Source organism: Mixophyes fleayi, chromosome 2 (genome assembly GCF_038048845.1).
Source record: "Mixophyes fleayi isolate aMixFle1 chromosome 2, aMixFle1.hap1, whole genome shotgun sequence".
Classification (NCBI taxonomy): domain Eukaryota; kingdom Metazoa; phylum Chordata; class Amphibia; order Anura; family Limnodynastidae; genus Mixophyes; species Mixophyes fleayi.
In genome coordinates, this window is record NC_134403.1 from 137,306,174 (window position 1) to 137,330,137 (window position 23,964).

The 23,964-nt window shown below is 39.5% G+C and overlaps 1 protein-coding gene across 1 annotated transcript in view; it reads right to left on the reverse strand.

The window, feature by feature from the left end:
- Nucleotides 1–224: 224 nt before the first annotated feature.
- The window catches only part of PCID2 (PCI domain containing 2), a 33,422-nt gene continuing 9,682 nt past the window's right edge, over nucleotides 225–23,964 (reverse strand). Inside the window, exons 7-15 of the mRNA XM_075200041.1 lie at nucleotides 22,271–22,325; nucleotides 20,427–20,530; nucleotides 19,708–19,783; nucleotides 18,563–18,704; nucleotides 16,151–16,251; nucleotides 13,869–13,942; nucleotides 5,325–5,450; nucleotides 915–1,038; nucleotides 225–422 (exon numbers count right to left, since the gene is read on the reverse strand). Of these exons, the coding sequence (XP_075056142.1) occupies nucleotides 333–422; nucleotides 915–1,038; nucleotides 5,325–5,450; nucleotides 13,869–13,942; nucleotides 16,151–16,251; nucleotides 18,563–18,704; nucleotides 19,708–19,783; nucleotides 20,427–20,530; nucleotides 22,271–22,325 (892 nt within the window). The 3' untranslated portion in view covers nucleotides 225–332. The remainder of the gene's footprint in view (nucleotides 423–914; nucleotides 1,039–5,324; nucleotides 5,451–13,868; nucleotides 13,943–16,150; nucleotides 16,252–18,562; nucleotides 18,705–19,707; nucleotides 19,784–20,426; nucleotides 20,531–22,270; nucleotides 22,326–23,964) is intronic.

Below are 23,964 nucleotides of genomic sequence, written 5' to 3' on the forward strand. Positions count from 1 at the left end.
TACTTTACCTTTCAAATTGTTTGATGTAATTCTGATGTGTGAAATAAACAATGAACATGTAACACTGATATACCCTATGCATTTCGTTTTCGTTTAAACAACAGGACTTGCAGCAGGTACAAAAATTGGTTTTATTTTTATATGAATACTATACATAGTAAAAAATAATAATAAAAGAATGTACAATTGAGAAACAATGCAAATAATTTTAGGTTTCTCGCCACTGATTTACGTTATTGAATCACTGAATTCTGCATAAGAAATTAACTGGTCTGTGGAATGAATTTGTGTCCATCGATCAAACACATTCTTCATCTTCAGGACCACGGTTCTTAGCAGATTGTTGACAGTGATGGAAAGGGATTCTGCTTGCTTACCACAAGCTTTTGATGCTGATGAGAGACGTAGCCTTTAATATGTCCCTAATAAAAGAAAATTACTTAGATTACATTTATTTGGCAAAACACAACCCCTGAACAATGGTTTAACACTATTCAAATGATCAGCTTCCATGAAACAAATTTTAAATCAGAAGTTAAAGCAATTGACGTATTTTTTTAAAACAAAAAGAGGACAAAATAATAACTGGGTAATGTATTAAGATTACTAGATGTTCCACTAAAGTGTAGAAAACTTAGACTAAGAATCAGAGAAAGAATCACTAAACAATCAAACTTAAGGTGTAGTAAACCAGTAGATGAAATAGAAAGTAACTTGGTAAGGGAACAAAACACTATTGGAAAGTTACTTTATGGTTCTGTTGCTAGGCCAACTAGAAAAATTAATTTTAGATTTTTTGAAGACATAATTGTAGTTTTAAGAGATGGTAGGTCTACTTTAAAGACACAGCTTAAGATCCAAAACAATTAAATGGATGCCATTCTATGATACGGAATATAAATAGTCGTTTGTACCATGTAAATCAGATTAGCAATAATACAATTGACTTCATCGATATCCACATCTTCCACTTGCAAGAATTTTACTGCAACCAAAAAGGCATCTAGAGAAAGTTGATGTGTCCGTAGCAACAAATACCTGGAACACAGAAAGGTCATTTTTTGAGTGGTTATAAATAATACACAGCAATACTACAAATACACACACAAATAATACTAATCATTAGAAAACCATGTAACTGGAAAATAATACAGATAGGATTTCATGTGCCAAAAGGCATATTGGACATTCTTTCAACAGTTTAATGGGTTGGAATAAAATAAACCCACTAAAATACAAAAAACAAAATGAAAACTTTTCAGGGGAATTAGGGTTGTTATAATAATGGAATTTTTGTACTTGTTAAATCCCTTTCTCAGAGGGTGTAGGAGGGTACAGATAGTGGGTGAGAGACAGGCACAGGCAAAAAAAAATAGATATGCAGTCTTGGGCAATTTAATCTGTGTCAACTTCTAGCTTTAGAGAAAGGGATTTAAACAAAAAAAACAACGAAAATGATTCTCCTTCAGAAGCAGTGGGGCAGATAGTAGCATGTTCTAAAGTCACTTGTAACAGGAGAGAAGGAACGCCTAAGAATGAACAGCCACCTAGAGGACCTTCCTGCTAGTGTGGCCTCCGCAGTGTCACTAATGTCCATTTTGTAAAATTTAGATTTTATGTTAAGTGTGCAGTTAGCCAACAGAGGGAACCAGTAACCCATGCTACAGAATAGACCTGCCAGATTGCCATCCCAATCCACCAGAAGATTGACAGATTAGACACTATATCCCTTCCTATGACCTTTGTAAGAGACAAGCAGGGTGTCTGCATGACTGAAATCCTTGACAGATCTACACACCGTGCACCATGTCCAGGAAGTGAATTGCTGCTACCTTTGGAATGGTTGAGCAAAATTACCACAATGGCTGCATTCACGGTGGCATAAAGCACTTCTGAAAAGCTTTGTTCAAATAAAAGAAAACTTGATTGGCGATATAGAGTAGCATAAAAGTAGGTTAGATCAGATATGCCTTAGTAGCTTCACACTTCACAGAACTCTTCCTCAGCAGCGAATCTAGCGAACAGTTATAGTGCGGGTTTTAAAAAAGTATCACCAATAAAGTTTGTCTCTATACACTGGGTGAAGTCAGCACACACATTCACTGCAGCACAGAAAGGCGATTACAAAAGCTGGTGCTTTTCCCCCTGCTACAACTACTACACAAGTATGGCTCCACAAACTCCTAGTTAATGTGACAACCAGTCACAATCTTAGGTTGTAATGAGGGAACCATAAGAAGGAACACCTTGTGCAAGTAGAGAACCAGCTGAGGAGACCTATGGGAAAGAGATGCCTGGCAGCTCACAGTCCCATTTGCCAAAACAGCAGCAAGAATAAAAAAGATCTCCCTCCCACGTGAGAAAACACACAAGAATAAAAAAGGGCTCAAAGGAGCGATAAATAAAACAAAATGGAAGAACAGTCCAACATGGCTGCTCCTTGTTAAACACTAATCTGGAAGCAGCATCGGCACTGAAAAAAACGAACATGGGGCAGAAAATGTAGAGAATTCACAGTGAGGCATTTTTCCATGCTCCTTTGGAAGAAAAGAAGCAAACAAGAGATACAAAACACCTCGGGCAGAAAACTGTGCTTCTTCCACCAGGCCAGGTATTATTTTATTTTAAAACCCTGTGACAGACACAGAAAAAAAAAAAGAGTGGTTCCATGCTTAAAGCATAACTGGGTCAGCAATGCTCTCACACTTATAAAACATGGCTTCAAGAGCAATATTGTTAAAGTAAATTCTGTTAAGGCCCTGTTCAAAGAAGGGGCCATGAGACAGCAGGTTTGGCCGAAAAGGAGACTGTAGAAATGCATGTACCTATTTTGACCTTCTATAGGATCTGAGGAACCAATGCGGTCAGGGCAAATAAGTGAATGAACTGGAATGGCCACTGAATTGTGACCGAGTCGATCAGACATGTTACAGAGTCCGGGACCTAGAGCTGTAGAGGAGAGTTTGTGTTTTCAATTGCGATACCCGTAGATCTATTTTCCTGGCAACTCCAAGATATACAGAAGGTCCCAAAAAAGTTTAGGATGGAGGATCCACTAAGGCAGTCGTGACGTGGACAGTTCAGGAAGTCCACCACCTTACAGTTGTCTACCCCAGGAATGTAGGTTTCTGGCGTGGTCTGAACAAAACACTCCACTCACTCCAGAAGGAGAGGAACTTCCCTCATGGCTTAGGGTCTGCGAGTGAAACCCTGCAATAAACCACCACAGTGGGACTGTCTGACCCTGACTTCGCAGCCCTTAAGGTTTCAGGACACTGATCGGTCTTCTGAGGTGACCACGTGTCATATGGTTCAAATTAAGGTATGCATTGCATCCTCAGGTAGATAAACCTGAATGAGGGCTACGAGGGTGTTCAGTCCTCTTTTAGACGACCTATAACTCTGGTGAATGTTTTTTCCTATAGCTGGGACAGGTATTCCTGTTCACGCCATTATATTTGAGGTTGCCTCAGATTTGGGAGACCTCTTTCAAATATTCCTGATACTTGCTGTGAACTACCATACATCCAGTACAAGAATTGAAACTTCATCCCTCCTGCATAAGTCAGGATTCAAGGCTTCCATACCTAGACTCTGGTCCGACAGGCAAAAAAGGAGTTCATCCATCTTTACTAAATGGGATTGAGCATGCACTCTAATATGTTTGTGCACCTCCACTGTAATGCAAATTTATACAACTAAGTAAAAATACCTGGGGTTAGTTCTTGGTTGGAGTACTCTTATGTTGCTTGTTTGAGTTTTTGAAATGTAAAAAACTTTAATAAATAAACTTGATTTAAAAAAACAAAGTGAAAGTGTTCAGAACAGTATAAGAGTCTATTTGCATAAATGGGATATTCACTGGGAAGGGGCTTTGATAACTGCAACAAAGCCTGCCAGAGCGGGAGAGACAATCTGCTGCTTGGGCCAATGTAAGCATTCATATGCCCACAGTACTGACAGATCCGCAAAGTCACAGGTAAGCAAAATACACCTTATTCCACCCAAAACAAAGCAATTAATTAGAGTTAGTTAACCTTTAAATACAGTATTTGTACTTTGGACTCGTGGAGATCTTTCTAAATCCAAAACAAATAAATGTTTTTTTTGTAAGGTTTCTGGATTTTCATATACATAGAAAATCTGGAGGTAGTTAATTATAATCTACAAAATGGTATGCTTTATTTAACAATAAACCCCAATCTAATTTAGTGAGGTACATTTAGATAAGATGATAATGATAAGGTTAGGAAGGTTAAAAATAGTTGGTTAAAAATAGCAACAAAATTCTCATTTGTGAATAAAATACAGGAAAAACCTTCCTAAATCAGCAGTATTCCATATTTCCTACTGTAAAGCACTGAGTATCTCGCTATATAAATGTTAAGAAAAAAAAATATGTTTCAGGTATAAAATAGTGTTGACTCGTGGGGTTGAGATGTTTCTTGCTCTGAAGTATGAGACCAGATAAATTCAGATCTGTGCATTGCAAAAAGGGGATTTTAACTCATGCTATCTGCTCCCCTGCTTCTCTTGGGTGGACTGGTCTGTGACCCCCCTACAGAATTGGAGAACAACAGTACTAAAAACAATTCGCCTTTTATTCATCGGCAGTAGGAGGACACAAAAAAATGGAATGTCACAGAAGAAGCAAAAAGGGACTGAATAGAGGGACCCAAGGGAAACACCCCAAAGGTACGTCAGTATCAAGTTACACCATGGAACTTTAACCTAAGAGCGAAAGTGTGAGTTAATGTGGCCCATCCCTTGCAAGATAACCTTTACTTCAGGAATAAGAACTAACTGACAATGCAATAAACACAGAAAGCGTAGAAATCTGCTCAAGACCAGTCCTGACTTGGAGGCAAAACCGGAGGGGGGGGGGGGGGGGGGGACTGGAAGAGGAGAAAAATAAGCCTGTGATCTGTATATCCCATATTATATATGGCAATATGAATGCCCATATATTTCTTTTTGTTCAGTGCTGACTTGGAAGCTGCGCCTGAGAGGAACTAATCTGAAATAGCTATGAAGCTGTGGTTATCGCCCATAAAACCAGGTTGCCCTCAGAAAAGGGTATACAGGGCTACATTACAGGGAAGAAGGCTGCCCAGCACACCCATGGTTTAAAATAGAAGCACCCTTATAAGAAAATCAATTCATTACAATTGCCCACAACAAATCTTTCTATGATGTACCAAACCCATTTGAAACAAAGATGAGGGCAAGATATACTCCATGAAAAGGCTAAAGGCTATGAATGTAATCCCCAAAATACATACAAAATAAGACAGGAAGTTTCAATTAAAGCAGAATGTACTTACACTTTTTTGAAAAGATTTCTGTATGTGATAATTTTCAGTTTCTCCAGGATCAAGAAGATGCCACAACGGATGAAAAAGGTCTCATGTTTGGTTAAAGCCTCAGTCAGTAGCAGAAGATTACCATCACTAAGAACAAGAGATAGGTCTGTGAATTACCAAGCTTCTTTCTAACTCTGCAATCATTTTCTAGGACAACATTTTAGAAAATACAATCCTTTACTGGTTCTGTGTATGAATGTATTAATCCAAAAGACAACACTGTATACTTATAAAAAGATATTTTAAAAAGTATTTAGTATGCATTTTCCCTTAAGACAATTCCTAGTAATAGGTATTTAATTTTAGGGAAAGAAAGTGGTACCATGTTCTACTTTTTAATACTCATTAAGGGGCTTAAACTCTATTAACCTTTCTCAGATAGGGCCGAAAATTAAATCAGAGGATCAGCTTCCAAACCATGCTTTACTTTTTAATTAATGATGTACTATATAAAATAGGATTTTTATACTTGTGTTTAATCCATTTCTCTTTGTCCATTGGGGGACACCGGGTACATTGTGAATCCAGGTGTGTGGGCATTTTAAAAATCTTAATAGCTATCGCCCCTCTATACCCATCTCCTGTTAGGTGTCCAGTTTATGTTTAACCAAGCCCCATTGAAAAGGAGACAAACAGAGGGAAAAATGAACAGAAAAAAAAAAAGAGGGAGGGAACAACATTCTCCTGAACAACGAAACACAATATGTAACACAAAAGGAGAAACAAGAGTGTCAATGGTGGGGGCCCGGTGTCCTCCAATGAATTAAGAGAAATGGATTTAACGTAAGTATAAAAATCCTGTTTTCGCCTGTGTCCATTGGGAACGTCCCAAAGCTGCCGTCACAGGTTGGGATGCTCAGAAGAAACATTCCTGGATGTAAACACATGGAACTTTTAGAATTGGGTAAAAGTGTGAACAGAGGACAGGTGGCCGCCCGACACAGCTGCTCAGTCGAGACACCATGCTGTGCCACCCAGGAAGCACTCACCGACCTGGTGGAGTTAGCATGAAGATTTTCTGGAACAAGCTGTCTTGCTTTACTATAAGACCGACGGATTACAGCCATATTCCATCTAGCAATGAAAACCTTAGAAGCTGACCAGCCCCTTTTGTGCACATGACCAAAAAATCCTCAGTCTTACGGCTGTCTTCAGTCCTACGAACATAACTATGCAAAGATCTGACCTACTCACGACCAGAGATCGAATGACAATGTCCTGATTGATATGGAATCTGGACACCACCTTAACTTGAAAGGAAAGTTTGGTCTGAAGAACCGCCCTATCCTCATGGAGAACTAGAAGAGGAGACTTGCAGGACAAGGCTGCTAGCTCTGAAAAGTGACTAGCCGTAGAAATGGGCAAAAGGTAGACAATCTTCCAGTCAAGGAATTTGAAAACCACAAAGTTCAAGGGTTCAAAAGGAGAATGCTGCAAAGCATTCAATACCAAGTTCAAATCCCAAGGAACCACAGGAAGAAAATATAGAGGTAGTACATGAAGTACACCATGTAAGAATGTCTGCACATCAGGGACAGTCAATTTTGAAAGAAAACCAAAAGAGCAGACAACTAAACCTTAAGAGAGCTAAGGCACAAACCAGCATCCAGGCCATCCTGTAAGAACAGAAGTAACCTGGACAACTGAAAAGAAACCACTTCATTTTACACCAGGCAATATATGTCCTTCAGACCCTATGATAATATGTGCACGAACATGGCTTCCGCGTCACACCATGGAAGCCAGACATTCTAAACTGGGAAAGAAAAACCGGTCCTTGACTTAGCAGGTCTTGCCTGAGTGGAAGAAGCCACGATGGACCCACCACAATGAAGAGAATATCAGTGTGCTAGGCCCTCAGAGGCCAATCTGGTGACATCAGAAGGACCAAAACACTTAATCTCTACAATCTTCTTCAAGACCATCGGCGGCATGGCTACTGGAGGGAACAGATAAACCAGGAGGTACCACCAGGGAATGGACATGGTGTCTATCAAAATTAAAGAGGAAATATAACAGCGCCGGAACTAATCAAAATGCTATATTTCTTTAGCATCGTGGTTATATTCAAACATATATGCAATACATCATAATATAAAAACCTGCACATAGCTGCCTACGATTGAAATTCGGGCACTGCAGGTATAAGGACCTCTGGAACGGGACAGTCTATTAACAGGTGCTGGTCAGTTATTTCATTGTATTTCCTCTGATGAAATTGCCTTTGGGGCAAGAAAACGCATTAGGAATTTTCATAATCATCGACACGTAAGCTGTTTGAGGACTATTGGAAGATTGCTCATTTCTGGCTGTTCATGGAGCAGGCCAAGGAAATTGATTTCCATTAAAACGGAACTTATAAGATATCCTGTAACAGCTCTCAGTCCTATCAGAACGGATGAGCTTGTATTTCTACACTTCACCTGAGGTCACGGATGTTCCATTGGTCATACACGGAGCTGTTGACTAGTTTGGATGGTGATACAAGTTCACATAAGAGAAGCGTCCGGAGATTCTTCTCACCACATGGAGATGATTGAAGTCATTTTACACCGTATCAGGAAGAGCTATACCCGCTATCATAGCTATCTGTGAGTCTGTAGCTACATGACTATATTTATTTTCTTTTTACTAATAAAGCGCTATAACAACTAACATTTTTTCACACATTATTTGTGTATTTTTTTTCAGCTCACATCCATTTGCGAGTATAATGCTCACTTGCCGTAAATCAACTTGCCAATATTATCAGGTTCTGTAAAGGAACTGAAAGTTGGATTATTTTATTTTTGACCCATTGTTTTTACCATTCTCGTTGTAGTTTTTATATTATGATGTATTAAATATATGTTTGTTATATTTCTTTAGCATTGTGGTTATATTCATTTTCATTGGTGAAAACCCATGGGGCCTCTTTTCTCTTGGTATCTGATTATAGGGCTTCACAAACCTTGACAGCTGTGCTACTAATCTCCAACGTGTGATATTATTAATTGTTAGTGTTGTATGCCAATTATTTTTGGAAGGTGGTAATATTGACCACATGGTTACTTTGTGGTAGTTAATCCATATAGTGCGCCAATTAGATCTATTTTTTGGTTATTTGGTTTGTCTACCAAGACTGCCTGAGGATCTCTTTCCCTGGAACAGAAGAGCTTGACTTTGTTGTTCAACCAAGACACCATACCTGTTCTCTAACATGCAAAATATCTCTGGATGCAAGGACCATTTGGTGGGTTGAAAGTCTGCCTATTCAGAAAATTGGCCTCCCAATGTTTCCCCTGAGATAATGACATGAGTTTGTATTTTGGATCAGTTAAAGATCCCGTCTCTCTCTCGCATAGCGAGAAGACCCCAGGTGCTGCCCTGGTGATTGAGATATGTCACTGCCGTGGCATTGGCCGATTGTATCTACACTGTCTAGCAAATTTGACGCACAGACTAGAGTGCGGAACACTGCTCACAGATCCAACACATTGATTGGAAGCTTGGATTCCTCCAGGTTCACGAGACCCTGAAAACAGGCATGTAGACATACAGCCCCCTAACCCAAAAGGCTGACATCCATCTTCACCGAGGTCCAATCCTAGATAGAGAAAGGGTGATCTCTACAGAGATTGTCCTTTGGAAGCCACTAAAAGGAGCGACTGACATACCCGATGGGAAAAATGAAACACCTGACTGGAAAGGTTCAGGTGAGATCTATTCCACTTAAAGAGGAATTCCAGTTGAAACTCTCTCACATTAAACAGAGCAAACTGAATTGCCTCAAAAGTCGATACCATTTTTCTCAAAATCTTCATGCAATAGTGTACAGAAGTCTGTCTGACAGCCAATAGAGACTTTTCCCTCTTCTTCAAGGCCTGAATCTTGTCTGGTGGTAAGAACATCCTCTGTTTGCGGGTGTCGAAGAGGAGACACAAAAAGATCATCAGTTTTGCGGAGTCAATTTGGACTTCTTTAAATTGAGTAACCAACTATGGGATGCCAGACTCTGTGCAGCGATCTGGACAGAAACACTAACTCTGCCTTGATGAGAAGATCGCCCAGGTAACAGATGATTGTCATTTACTTAGATCGCAACTGAACTGCCATGGTCTTGGTGAAGACCCGTGGGGCTGTGGCGAGACCAAATGTAATAATGTTCCGATTGGAAAGCAAACTGGAATAGGGATTGATGAACATGTAAATAGGCATCCTTGATATTTAAAGCAACCATGAACTCGTCCTGTTCCATACTGGTAAATTACCGACTTCAAGGACTCCATCTTGAATTTGGGCAGCTGGGTGTTAAAAGATTTGCGATTCAAGATCAGCCTAAACGACCGGTTGGGGTCTTTGAACCAGAGACAGGTTGGAATAAAATCACAAACCTCTTTGAGGTTTGGTCTTTGGTATTAGTATAACCACCCCTGAGGAAATCAGTGAGTGGATGGCCTCTCGCAGAGCAAGAAACTTTGCCAACCTGCGGGTAACCCTGTGGAAAAGAACCGTCTGGGCGCAGACAGCTGTGGAGATCTATCATGTTCCCCAGTTGCAGGATTACTCTCACTCAGGCATCTGTGGCAGACTGAAACCACTGACCCTGGAAGAGAAGTAGACAGACAGACTCCCACCACAGTGGATCCTGGATGGGCAGAATGCCAGTCATGCAGAGTGCTTGTCAGCAGACTTGGCTACTGAACATCTAGCAGACCAGGCCTGGCGCCCACGCTGCAATCCACTCCTGGGGACATATGACTGTCCACTGGAGTGGAGAGGAGCGAAACCTGGACACTCTAAGCTTTAGAGCATTAAAAGAAAGGAAAGCACTCTTTCCACCTGTGCCTGACTAATAATGTTGTCAAGCTCTGGCCAAAACAGAACACCCCCAGAAAAAGGAAGTTACTCCACAACAGCCTCCCAGGACTGAAGCCAGAAAGTCCAACAAGCAGAGACCACAGAGGCAAACATCTGTGCCCCAATCAGTCCCACATCCAGGGCTGCCTCCCCGAAATTAACCGTAGCTCTCTGAATCTGTTCCACCAAAGGAAGCAATTCAGATCCCGGTTTGCGAGCTAACAAGCCTTCTGAAAGCTACTTAGACCAGCATTCCCCAGCCTTGGTCACCCAAGCAGATGCCAAGGATGGACTTAAAGATGCCCTCGACCTTACAGACCACACCATACTTAAGCGTAGCTGCATTGGGAAAGGGGATTGTGGTTGCCTTAGACAAACGCGCAACAGGAGTATCTCCCTTGGAAGGCACTTATCATGTAGCAATATCCTAAGGGGGAAGAGGATAACAAGACTGCAGCCTGTGGGACACTCAAAAAATACACCAGCTGGGAGGAAGAAGGAAGAGAAAGAGAGCTTTTCGACCTGTTTAAGCAGAGAAGACTTTGCAGTCTCAGGGACTGTCACCTGTGGAATGTCTAACATACAGCAAAGCCTGTATCAATTCCTCCACCAACTGATGGTCAGAGGGGATGTTCTCCCCAAAAGAGGAATCCTCCACATCTGACCCAACAAGCAAAAAACCCTCCTCCTGGGAAGAACAGTCAGAATATTACTCATTTCCCAGCTAGGTCGCCACCACCCTCCTGCGCTTACACAAGGAAATTAGTGTAGTGGATTCCAATATCCTCTCTAAAGAGTAGAAAACCAGAAACCAGGTACCAAAGTCACTAGACCTCTGACCCAAGCTGGTTTCTCTGAGACCGCTGCTACAGGACCCACAGGAACTTGGCCAGCGCTACATACATGGAATCTGCCAGACACCCTGTAAAGCCGGAGGAAACCTGGGCAGGACCACCCCCGATTGGGAACAGACTAGCTGAGCAATCTCAGCCACAGAGATGGCTATTGACCTAGTCCAGGCATGCTCCGCCATGTCAGAACCAGAGCCCTGATCCACAGGCCAGAAGGCTGTGCACAAAGCGTCCGTGTCTGGCTGTCCAGAAGGCAGTTTATTTCCTCCTATCTGACATGAGAGATAAAGATAGAAGGAAAACATACAAGAAAATACATAAGCATCCCACAACCAGAAAAAAAAAAAGTGAGCATGCAATATAGTCTAATAAATCTGAAGGACTAACCACCCAGAAAACCAACCCCACAACTTGGGACCTTACAGATGGAAAATGGGAGTGCTGGAGCTCCAAGATGGCTGCTATGCAGGTATGTGCACACAAAGATTGAGCGACCACCAGGGAAGAAGTGCAGGGAAAGCGAAAAAGCCCAGAACTGGATTGGTAGCTGTGATGAGAGACAGTTCCCTCCACCAATCCATTGCCTAGCGGGGGCATTAAATGTAACAACCCCCACCTCACCTAGCCCTGTAAGGAAACATATTCTAAAGAGGCAGCCATTCTTGGGGCCCACAGAGAATTGATAAACCCCTCGCCTAGCACTCTGCTGATAGAGGTGAACTTTTACTGCCCTGCCATCCTCTGGAGTGTGGTGAAGCAGTCACTGCCAGTCCTGGGCACAGCCTGCGGTGTCTGTGGCGGAGTTTCGGAAAGGAATCCACCATTGGGAGCTCCCTCAGTACTTCTGATCCCCCTCTCCCAGCAGCACACAGCACGGAAGCCAGCTGCAATTGCAGCTTCATGGATCCGCTGATGCGGCTCCATTCACCTAACAAGGTAAAAGCCTGAAAATAAATTAAAAAAATTAACTAAAAAATGAATAAAAATGGCTGCCCAGCAGCCCCAACCCAAAAAGAGTGTTATGCCACTCAGTGGCAATAAGTTAAAGGCCTAATAGGAGAGGGGTATAAAGTGGGAGGATCTTTGGATAACTGTTAATATTCTTAAAGTGTCTGTACACCTAGATCCCCTACTCCATACCTACTCCAATGTAACGGATGTCCACTAAAGGAAGCAGGGAGAAAATAAGTTACTGATGACTTCAAGTAATAGTTTTGTAAAAGAAAATGCTGATGTGGACCCATCCTAAATAGCATAGGTAAACATTTTTTTGAGCCAGTGGCAGTTGCAATATTTAGATTAATACTAATTGAACAATAAATACTGTATTTACGGAACTGTAAAAATGCAGATCACCAGGTAGCCATGGTGACTCAAATAGCAGACATTTTATATTCTCATTTTAACTTGACAAATGGATATCAAAGTGCACAAGTTTTCTGCCTCGTTCAGGTGCAAGAATAATTAAAATCATGGTGCCATATACACAGTATTATAGTCAACTCAATTATCAAACAAATAACCAATGCATAGTGCATTAACATATTTGTATCTACAACTTATTACAAAGATAAAAAAAAACACAACAAAACATGTTGTATGCTTGTTAGATTTGTGGAAGTGATCTCTCTGATATGCAAAGTTATATAAACAAACAAAATATTAATGTTGTGGAATGATGGGGTGCCAATGGCATATATATGGAGGATGAGAGAGGTGCTACTATTCTGACCTGTATTACCATCTTAGACCATCCAGTATCCACTCTACCCTGAGGAGGACTTAAGATCTGTATTTAGTGCTTGATCACCCCATTTACTCTGGTATGAATATTCTGCACATTTGTTTCCGTACTACGATTTGATGCTTATTTATGAGTGTGTAATATTTTACTTAATAAAAATTACCCCCTTTTAATACAATATTACACTAGATCTTCTCTTTCAATTTTCAGATAGCTATTGACAAGCAAAAGAGTGGTGTATATCTTGGAGATCTACTTAAAAGACAGATACAACATTCATTATTAAAGGTCTACTCAAGCTGACACTCTGATGAGTCAGTTACCACTAGGGGAACCAGGTTACATTCCTTGGAAATCTGGAGCGTAAAATCACCTAAATCTATCAATTTATTTTATCATCATATGTACTATACAAATTTAATGCTTTGTGTAGTTGGTATCACACTATTTGAATGTTTAATTTCTTTTAATGCTCACATTGGATGTTGAAACAGAAAGAAGTACTGGACTTACATAACTTGAAATAAAAGTATTGTATATTTTACTGATTGTCACATCAATTGGTGAACGTGGGAGTCACCAGGAGCGCTCAAATCACTTCTATATTTTGTTGTATTATTTGATATACTGAGGTGACACCAGTTCTCATCTAATTGTGGGCGCAGATCAGTAGCTGGTTATGTATGCATGCCACGTGTGATGTATAAAATACCCTACTCTATTGTCTATGAACACCACAAGTTTTTCCTTAGAAATTTCTAGCCCTGCCTGATAGCTGTGCAGAAATTTGTCCAATTGTGCTGATATAACAGAGCTTTTGATAGCCTAAAATGCCTGACAACAGATGATAATGGCTTGCTCTTAGTGAGGTAACAAGGTTTTCATACAATTCTAAGCATTCTAAGCTAAGCCATCATGGCATTGGAAACTTTGCCATAATTACACAAACACTTTTCAGTTTAGGTGTAGTGTATTTATTCTCTAAAGGCAAAAACAGAGGTTTAATATTAATGGATTGTGACTTCCATATCACACTAATATTTTTGTGGGAAAAAACATGCAGTGCAATACCTGACAGCCTTTGTAACTTCAGCAAATTGCATCAAGTCATATTTTCTCAGCAGCTGAATAGTCGGCATGTGACCCTAAGATTAGACAGAAAAAGACAAAACATATAAACAACACAATTGATCATAAACTTACACAAGGAACACTTTACTATTTATATCCATCAACCCACACACTCAGTGGCTACTTTTATTAGGTACACGTGCTTGTTAATGCAAATATTTAATTAGCCAATTATGAGGCAGCAACTCAATGCATAAAAACACGCAGATATGGCCAAGTGGTTCAGTTGTTCAGACCAAACACCAGCATGCGGAAGAAACGTGATCTAAGTGAATTTGACTGTGGAATGATTGTCGGCACCAGGAGTGGTTTGGGTATCTCGGAAACTGCTGATCTCTTGGGATTTTCACACACAGTCTCTAGAGTTCACAGAGAATAGTGGGTAGAATTAATAATAATAATAATAATAATAATAATTTATTTTGCATTGTATTACTGATGTTCCAGTTTTATATCACTTTTAACTCATATACCAAGTATGGTGTATAAGTGAGTAAATACAATTAAATTCACTTTTGTACGTAGAATATACCTGGTGGTAAGTGATAATGGACTTATTTGGAGGAGGGGCACATTCTAGAGCCCCCAAAAAATGTTATGCCGATTTTATTATTGTGTGCTTTATTATGCCGATATGAATGTCAGAGGTTAAAGTGAAACAAAGACTAAACTCCATAACCGAGACATTTTTCATACACGTGAGGGTGATACGCAAGTATTTTCTGTTGCCTTATACCATTTCTATAATCTCAGATTTTGCTGAGTAGGCGTTGTCATGATGATCAATGTTAAAGTGGGTGGGAGTGTGCAGTATAAATGGAGAGCAAAGATATTAGAAATATTTTTCTCCGATTGTGAAGATGATGCATCTTACATCATCATACTTTACGGATAAGCGTTTATGTATTAAAGTTGGCAAGACTCATTTACCACTATGCAAAAGTATGAACCTGCAAATGCTCTTTTCTCCCTCTAGGGGAGGGACACCCTTGCACTCACTTACCTTAACTGCCAGCCACCTAATCTTCACCCACAACGTTTTGCTCTCCACTTCACTTTCCACTGAAGGAGAAACCCCAGAGTTCCCTTCCCCCTGCACACAGTAAGGGCCTCAAAATTCCTTGTAGAGGGGATTGAGGCCCTGGAGCAGCATTTATACTTATTAGTCACCATTCCTGTACCAGTTAGCCATATAGGTTTTTAGCGCTGCAATTCATGTTTCCCTGGAGCAACATAAGTAGCAGGTAGAGGCGGATCTGAAGCTTAGGAGCCATGTAGCAGCTACTACACGGATAATTACACCACTGGTGACTTAAACCAGACCTCTCCCTATACTTTTAAAGCGGCATATTTCGTACATTAGAGTTGCTCTTTGGTAGAAAAGCACATATGTATGTGAACTTTGACCAACACAATAATAAAAATAAAAAAAACACACACACAAAAGTGACACGTTATTAAAACAGTTCTGATCCCTCCATTCCGATGATTAATTTACGACATAAAACAAAGCAGTATTTTAGGATAAATGTGTAAACGTATAAATAAATGAAGTGGAGTACATCTAAAATGGCTTGGACTTTCCTGTGGGGTTTTTTTTTTTTTTTTTTTTATGGTTTCCACCATAGGCATCTTCCAGAGCATCTGCAGACAGATGCAATACGCTTGGTGGACAATTAGACGTACTTCTGCTAATAAATAAGATGCGTGAGCCTGCATTGTTTCTGTTTCTTAAATAAGCCTTAGTGACTTGGGATTTGGTAAAGGTACACAGAAATAGGACAGTGGCAAATGGTCAAAAAGATCAAGATCCACACACAGGTAAAAGCTCAAAATACTTTATTAAAAATGGAACAAGGTGAGCAGTACACTCTCGGGAGGAGGAAGACTAAATTTGTTATTTACTCCTGGGCATGTCCAGACCTGCACAATCATGTATTCTATTTTACATGTGCCAATTCTCCAATATCCTGTCAGAATTGTTGCTTTTTTTCTCAGATAATCCTCTATATAAGGGTATCTCATGTGAGACAGCAGGAATTTTAGACTTTAACAAAAATTTCTGATTTAAAGAGAAAAAAAATGTAACATGGACAAAGTAGCCAGGAGCACCTGACATACTTCAGGCAATAAAATATCTTTAGTTTCAGGCAATTTACACATAACAAATATGCCTGAATGAGTATAATCCTTTTCAGCTGTATAAACACTGCTCCACTCACCAATAGCATCTTTACTGGCAGCAAGTAGATGAGAATCATCCTTTTATTTTTCTGACAGGAACGGTGACAGTTCTTAAAGGCAAATGATAGATATTCCTCAGCTAGATAGGTATAGAGCAAACAGATACATTTAAAAGAAGAAATTTAATATGATAATCTATTATGACTGAAAATATAAAAATATTAGTTTCTATTCCTACAGCAGCTACTAGAACATAGGTGGTTTTTATTTCATCTGTAGCTCCATATATAATCTCTTCATGCGTCACTTTTTCCCCACCATAGACAGACTTCAATGAGCTAGCACCAGTAAACGGAGGACTATGCTGCCAGAATGAGTTCAACATTATTAGTTTTGTTATTCATGTCAGTTCTCCATTGTTTCCATGACAGCCCCTTCACAGCTGAAAGCACATAATAAAAACCAAAAACACACACATTGTCACACAGTGGCCTAGTGGTTAGCACTTCTGCCTCACAGCACTGGGGTCATGAGTTCGATTCCCGACCACGGCCTTATCTGTGTGGAGTTTGTATGTTCTCGCCGTGTTTGCGTGGGTTTCCTCCGGGTGCTCCGGTTTCCTCCCACACTCCAAAAACATACTGCTAGGTTAATTGGCTGCTATCAAAAATTGATCCTAGTCTCTGTCTGTCTATCTCCCTCTTTGTCTATCTGTGTCTGTATGAGTGTGTGTCTATATTAGGGAATTTAGACTGTAAGCTCCAATGGGGCAGGGACTGATGTGAATGAGTTCTCTGTACAGCGCTGCTAAATTAGTGGCGCTGATGATGATGATGAAAACAAAGACAAAAATGTAATGTAGTATAGGTGTGTTGGGGTTTAAATGTGCGTTACAATGAATGGTGAAGGTCTACCAGTGTCACGATCAGGGTTTCCAAAAACGTTTGTAGTTTTAATATGTCGTGCAAGTTGTCAGCAGGTAAAGCCGCACTATATGCAGAGCACATTTGATTGGCTATGCAGGAACAGGCCCTAATTCAACACTTCGTATGATGCAGACCAGCAAATTTCCTAACCCAGAATAAAGCATGCTCAGGTCCCCATAGTAATAAACATTGTCTAATAACTCTAAGGGGCATATTCAATTAGCTTTCTGGTTCGCGGTAACGCGCGTTACCGCAAAACCTGCGCAGTATTGCCGGTAATACGGTACCGCAATAACGCGGATTTTCGTACGCAACCCTATGGGCTGCGAACGAAAATCCATGTTATTGCGGTACCGTGTATTGACTTCGCGGCCCGTTCCGGCGCGGTCCCGCGAACCTGAAAGCTAATTGAATATGCCCCTAAGCGTCTACATAATCCATAGTCCTGGTAGTAAATCTGGTGGGAGATTAAGGCACAATGTCACTTAACCCAAATGTAAAGGCATCAATACCAAGAGGTGGCTGTGTTCCCCTGGCAGCTGGCTGCACAGGTAAAGGGGGCGTTTGAAATTTGCTGATCTGTAAGTGTGAAAAATAAAAACCACACTACCCTCCACCGCTAAAGTAAATGTACAATGAAAGTAAAGTGACCAGGTGACCCTGGTGCATAGATAAGAGAGAGTCAGACTGGACTGGCTAAAGGGGTTGCTTTACTAAGCCTCTGCCCTGTGTGTAAAAACCATATAAAAGAAGGGCTAGTAGCTCATAAAAGTTATCCACCGGCGCTCCCTTTGGGTGGTGTTTGTATGCACAGTGCTTAGAAGAGCCAATAAACAAAATCACAAAGAAGATCAAGTGACTTTCTACGGAGTGTCTGACCCTACTCTGTTCCTATGACCAACATATTAAAGCACATACTTTAATCTGTCCCCCTGATAACTGCGCTGAGCCCAGTGTCCTCTGTCAGTTACCAAACAGTCTCGCTCCATAGTGAGCCTACAGAAAGCATTCAGTCATAGTAATCACCATATGCTGATTATGCAAGCATTTGAAGTTTGGGATTTAAAATTTATAAAGAACAAGTCACTATCTTTTTATATAATAATTTACAAAAGCAAGATTATATAATTGTCTCTTTCAGATGTGCAGGTTTGTCACGTTTGTGACATTCTATGTAAATTATGCGGGTAGCTTATGAATATTCACACATAAGAGGAAATATTGTTATAGAGCCAAAAGGAAGTTAAGCCCAGTTCATTAAACTCCTGTCTTATCAAGTATGCTCTTATCTCTGTAAATGCTTAATAAATAACTCATGAAAACATTCATCTCTCCTGACAACCAGTATACTTCTCTGTTGTCTTACAGATCAATACAGTCAATTTTATAATACCCATATTTACTGGCTAATGAGTGCTTTGTGTACGAATATCCACCAACCAATTAGAATCTAGCTATCATTTTGTATAATGTACTAAAAAAATGATAATTAGAAAAACCTCAATACATTTCTGTATTATGTACCTTTTTTGAAATCACTGTCAAACATGGCTTTGCGACCAACATAATATTTGTAAGTGACCCTTTGCGACATTGCGTACTCATCTTTAAAATTGGAACTGTCAATAGCTCTGATTAAGGGCTTGCATAAGTGTAGTTTGCTGATCTGTAAGTGAGAAAGAGAAAAATAAAACATATGTAAAACTTACTGTAAAGAAAGGGGAGTATTTACTCAAAAGAATGTGGCCCTCCATGAACTAGACCAAGTCCCACTATGAAGCGCAAAATACCCTAATGTACTGTGTATGTGCAATAAAATGGCGTATGTCCAAGCCTTTATGCAGACTTAGACATACCTGCCCGCTGCCCCTCTCTACTCTTAGGGAGGTGGGACAGGAGTAGGAATGGACGGGACAGCATAGCCTATGGTACAGCAAGGACATTCCACGCTTATGTGCTATGTAGAAGACAAGCCTAAGAGGCGTGTCTGTTGTGGATGCTTACCCCCTGGAGCAACACACATGATGATGATCATCAGCACAGATCCTACATCAGCATTTAAAAAAATAAATTCAGAAAAAAAAAAGAAAATAAAAAATTCTGATAAAAACATGCCCAAACACTAGGCCTAGAGCTCATTGGAACTATGGCAAGAGGATGCCACTCTTAGGTTTCTTGCTATAGTAGCAACAGCCTTGGTGATGTCAGCCTAGTTTGGCAGCGCTAAAGCCAGTTTTTTTTTTTACTATTTATTTTATTAAAGGCCGGCACTGCAAGGTATGCATAAAGCATAATTTACTCAAATGTATGCAATTTGAGAACTGTGCAGACTTCCAGGTATCTTAAGATATATGCGACTCTACGCATTACACAAATGTACTTTTCACAGGCGTAATTTATGACTACACATCAGTCCTTGAATGAGGACAAAGGCACTGGTACCCTAAATACAATCCTTGAACTGATGAAATAAATGCAACAACATGACATAAACATACATTGCTACACAATATATTGAAGACTAGAAATAATCTTCAAACAACAAGATAACTAGACAAAACATCAGACATTATGTGGATGTCCTGTAAGAAAAATCAACTGTAAATTTGTAAAGCTCCAAAAATATAAAACAAAAAATTTAGAAAGGGAAAAAATACCTGGAATCATACCTTAAAATAAATCTTAAAAAGCTGATTGACGAGAAACAACATTCCCCACTTTTTAGAGTCATCGAAGGCAGCGCGGCTGTTATTACAAACAAAAAAGTGTTATAAAGTATCTAGTACACAATGCAAACCTAAATAACAGCTATAGATTTTTTCTGTTAAGAATTATTGTACATTACAATTTGTTAAAAAAGGGAGTGTAACAAAGGAAAAAGAGAAAAAAAAAGTGAAACATGTACAACACAAAACAAAATAAATGAGGCATTTTTTTTTATTTGGTCAATAAATAAAATGTTTCTATAAATACACCTCTGCCTAATTAGCAGAACTGTGGTGGTTAATCAGCTCTTTCAACAACCCGCATTGGCACATCAATAGGAATTTACATTTAAAATGCCGTCTGGAGCATCATAGGCTGCAAGTGCAGGCAAGGTATTTGTTCCGGAACCACGGGGCTCCAAGCTATGGTCTGTTGATTGGGACTTCTTTTTTGAGTGTAACACATAGACATAGATAGATATATAGATATATAAATATATACACACACACATACATACACATTGGAGCAGCAACAAATATAACCTGATAATCCCGGCTAAACAAGTACAATAAATATGCTATTGTTCGCAGCAATTATTGCCAGCTTGGATCATATTGGAATGTGTGTAGCTGTAGATGCATAATAATCAGAAAAACTTATGAAGAAAAACAGATATACTCACGTATCACTTGCACACACTCTGAAACAGCTCATTAGCAACTCAGCAGCCTTTTCTAACATATCTCCAATTTTCCCTTTGCCTTTCTTAACCAGCTGCTGGTCAGCCTAAAGAAATAAATAGATAAATAGAGATATATATATATATATATATATATATATATATATATATATATATATAAATAGATTTAAAACAGTTGCATACTACCCTTCCATCCGCGTCTTTAGAACAGTAAGCTCAAATATTTAAGCTGTCAAGACACTCATTTTAAAGCAACACTGTTAAGAGAAGCTTCAGAGAGAATTAGAAAAGTGCCAAGTATTCCTCATCTCTTCAATTATAAACACTCCTTGAGGTTGACAACTTGATAAACCTCAGAGTGTAGTAGTAGTAGTAATTGTAATGTTGTAACGTCTATGACAAAGAGATAGATACAGATTTTTGTACACTAGTATATGAAATTGAGCCTTAGCCCCAAACAACAGTGAATGATATTTCTGTCTGCATGGATTTTGCACCAGGGAGAAAACAGGACAGATAAGCCTACTTAGAGATGTATCTGCCCATTTTCCTCTCTACAATCGGTATTAAGGTGCATAAATCCCTTAGTATACTTGGGCAGCACCAGCCTGTCACTTTGCCTCCCCCATCTAAGCGTAGAAAGACACAATGGGAAGATATGTCTCAGGCCGCATACAGCCGCAGATGTACGTCATTTTACTGCGCAGTATGGAAAAGTGCGTTTTGCACTTATATTTTGGACTTATATCCAACACTACATCAGCCCCAACAGGAGACAAACACATTAGACTCGAATAGAAACAATATCCTGCAGGTTTCTTCTAATTTACTGTTTCAGATATACCTTGAATGAACAGCTGCTGCTTGGTGGTAAGCCTCAACGTTACATGGAAGTGTGTAAATGTCCGAATAAATTTACACCAATACCAATTGCTTCCGAAGTCTCTATTTTGCTAGTTTTACTTCTGTTGGGTCATACTGTGAGAAGATCCCCAATGATGTAACAAGTGGGACTATTGACAGTTAAATGTCTAGAGGAAAGTATCAACAAATTACGGTGCAGGAAAGTGACTCTCAGCAGGTCCTTAGGCCACAACAACTGGGCATGTTTTGAGAATACATCAGGAGCATTGGGAGCATTTATCATTGCTCTACTTTAACAAATCAAAATGTACTGCTGGCATGCAGTCCATAAAACAAGCTGAAGATAGGTCATAACTGGGAGCTATTACCAGACATCTTTTTCTATAGGTGTATTTAAAATATATTCCTTTGTCATTGCTTATAAAATGAATGAGGCTAGACTGGTCATAGATCCTTAGGACCACCAGAACCATGCCCATATGTGTTACAGGGTCAATGTGCCAAAAATACACCATGTTGTGGATTGACCTGTGATCACATGTAAAGTAGCAACAAGGTTTTTGGTGCTATAGCAATCAATGATCCACTGGCCACCTGCATCCCACACACACTCATCAAACCGTGAACACATTTTAAATACAGCACTGGTAGACCTCATGGCGTGAATGTATCCTTGAAAGGATAGTTGAGGTTATATTCCCATGTAGCCATATTTTAAAAACAAACAAAAAAGTATGAGTGGGTGTAAACAGAAAGAGAAGTATATTGTTATAGGGACGATAAAGAGTTAGTACAGTCCCCAAATTTTGCTGCAGTTGTTGTCCCACTATATACTGATTCCTATTGAATGCATAGGCTGCATTCTCAAATATATTGGTTCAGCAACAAAATAGTTGCCCCTACTTTATGTAGACAACAGATGAACTTTAATGTCCACAGTAAAATACGTCCATTTTACTTACACTATTGGCAAAATTCCGCAAATCCAGAGTAATAGCATACATAACAGGCAAGGCCCTGTAATATTAGGAAGACAAAATCAGCTTGTAGAATAGTCACATATTGAAAGACACTGTACATGGGAATCTACTGTGCCTTCTCTACCACTGTTCAGTTAAAATGAGTTTTCTTCAAACTTTTATTTAAAGTGAAAAGAAAACCCAACACATTTTAAACAGTGTACAAGAAGTGAATACAAAACACCAGCATTTGCCTGACAGAAAGGTCATCTCAGTGTATTGTTCATTTAAGGTTCTTTCTCTGCAGTACATCTACAGAGTTTTGTCCAGGCCCATAGTGTTAATTATTGACAAAGTGTTACCTAAATTGTAAATCTCCTGTGCAATTGTTTACTTACATGACCAATGTCAATAATTCTCAAAAGTATTTCTGGTTAACCTTATCCAGTGTATATGTAATTTGTCTATCGTCGTGTAAGCATGCCATTGTATGCATGCATATTATTACTTTATGAATATAATTGATTAGTTTTATGAAAAGATAAAAAAAAGTATCCATGAAATGTAAAGAACTCCCGCCATACATAAAAAGTAGAACCCCCCCACACTTAGGATTAATGGGGGCCTGGATTCCGAGACAACACCATTCATGAGACATTAACCACCAGGTGATTCAGTCAAGATAACATTGTTTGCAGGATTATTTGAAATCTCAGAGCTCTAAATTTATTTTATAGAGAGCACTGATTGGAAGGCCAGTGAAGAGAGCCATTGCAAGAATGGACATTAAAAATAAATAATTACTGAATAGAACAGACTTGTTACTGAATTACCAGAAGAGAGGGATATTAATTTAGTGACTCTTCGCTCCTGTCCAAATATTGTAACATCATGCACAGAGTTCTCTAGCAAAACAATACAATCAACCAACACTAAACTACCATCAAACAAAGGAATTTGTAGAAGTTTAAAGGTTATGTGCACAAAGGCACAGGCTAAGATCTGTTCCTGCTCCGTCAAGTGTATATAAACATTGCATTTATTACAGGTTATTTTTACAACTATTACAATAGCACGTAAAGCCACTATTCAATATTAATCAAAAGGTTGTGTATTGTTGCATTACTTGCATAATAATGCTTCTGAAGTAATGGAAGTGATCATACTTAATTAATAATGAAAAGCAAGTTACGAGGAATGTGCTTCCCTATAATACATCATTCAATCAGCAGAGCACGAGTGAAAGGCTTGCAGACTTGCACTGTAAAGATTGGGATGCACAGGGGCAAGGCCAGTTATGTCAGAGCATATGACCTGTATCAGATTCCTTTAGGACACTGATGCTGGCAACAGCTGCCTGTAAATAGTGAAGAGGTAATACTCTAATAAACCATTTAAGAGAGTTGCAGTTGAGTGTTGAGGAAACACTGAACAATGCATTTTACCTTCAGGCTTTGTATACAATATTTTTTAAATTTAGGGTTTAGTGATCACGAGTTCAGTGACAAGTAAATGTACAGTGAGCGCATAGCAAGCACCCACATGTACTTACCCAAACATCTTCAAATACTTTCACCTATATGTTCTATGCTAAAGAGCATTCAGTAAAGTGCTTTTAAAATGGCTACACTGATTGTAGATGAAAAATATTGTCTTGACCATGTCAGTAAGAAAACACAAGACAGCACTAGACTTTT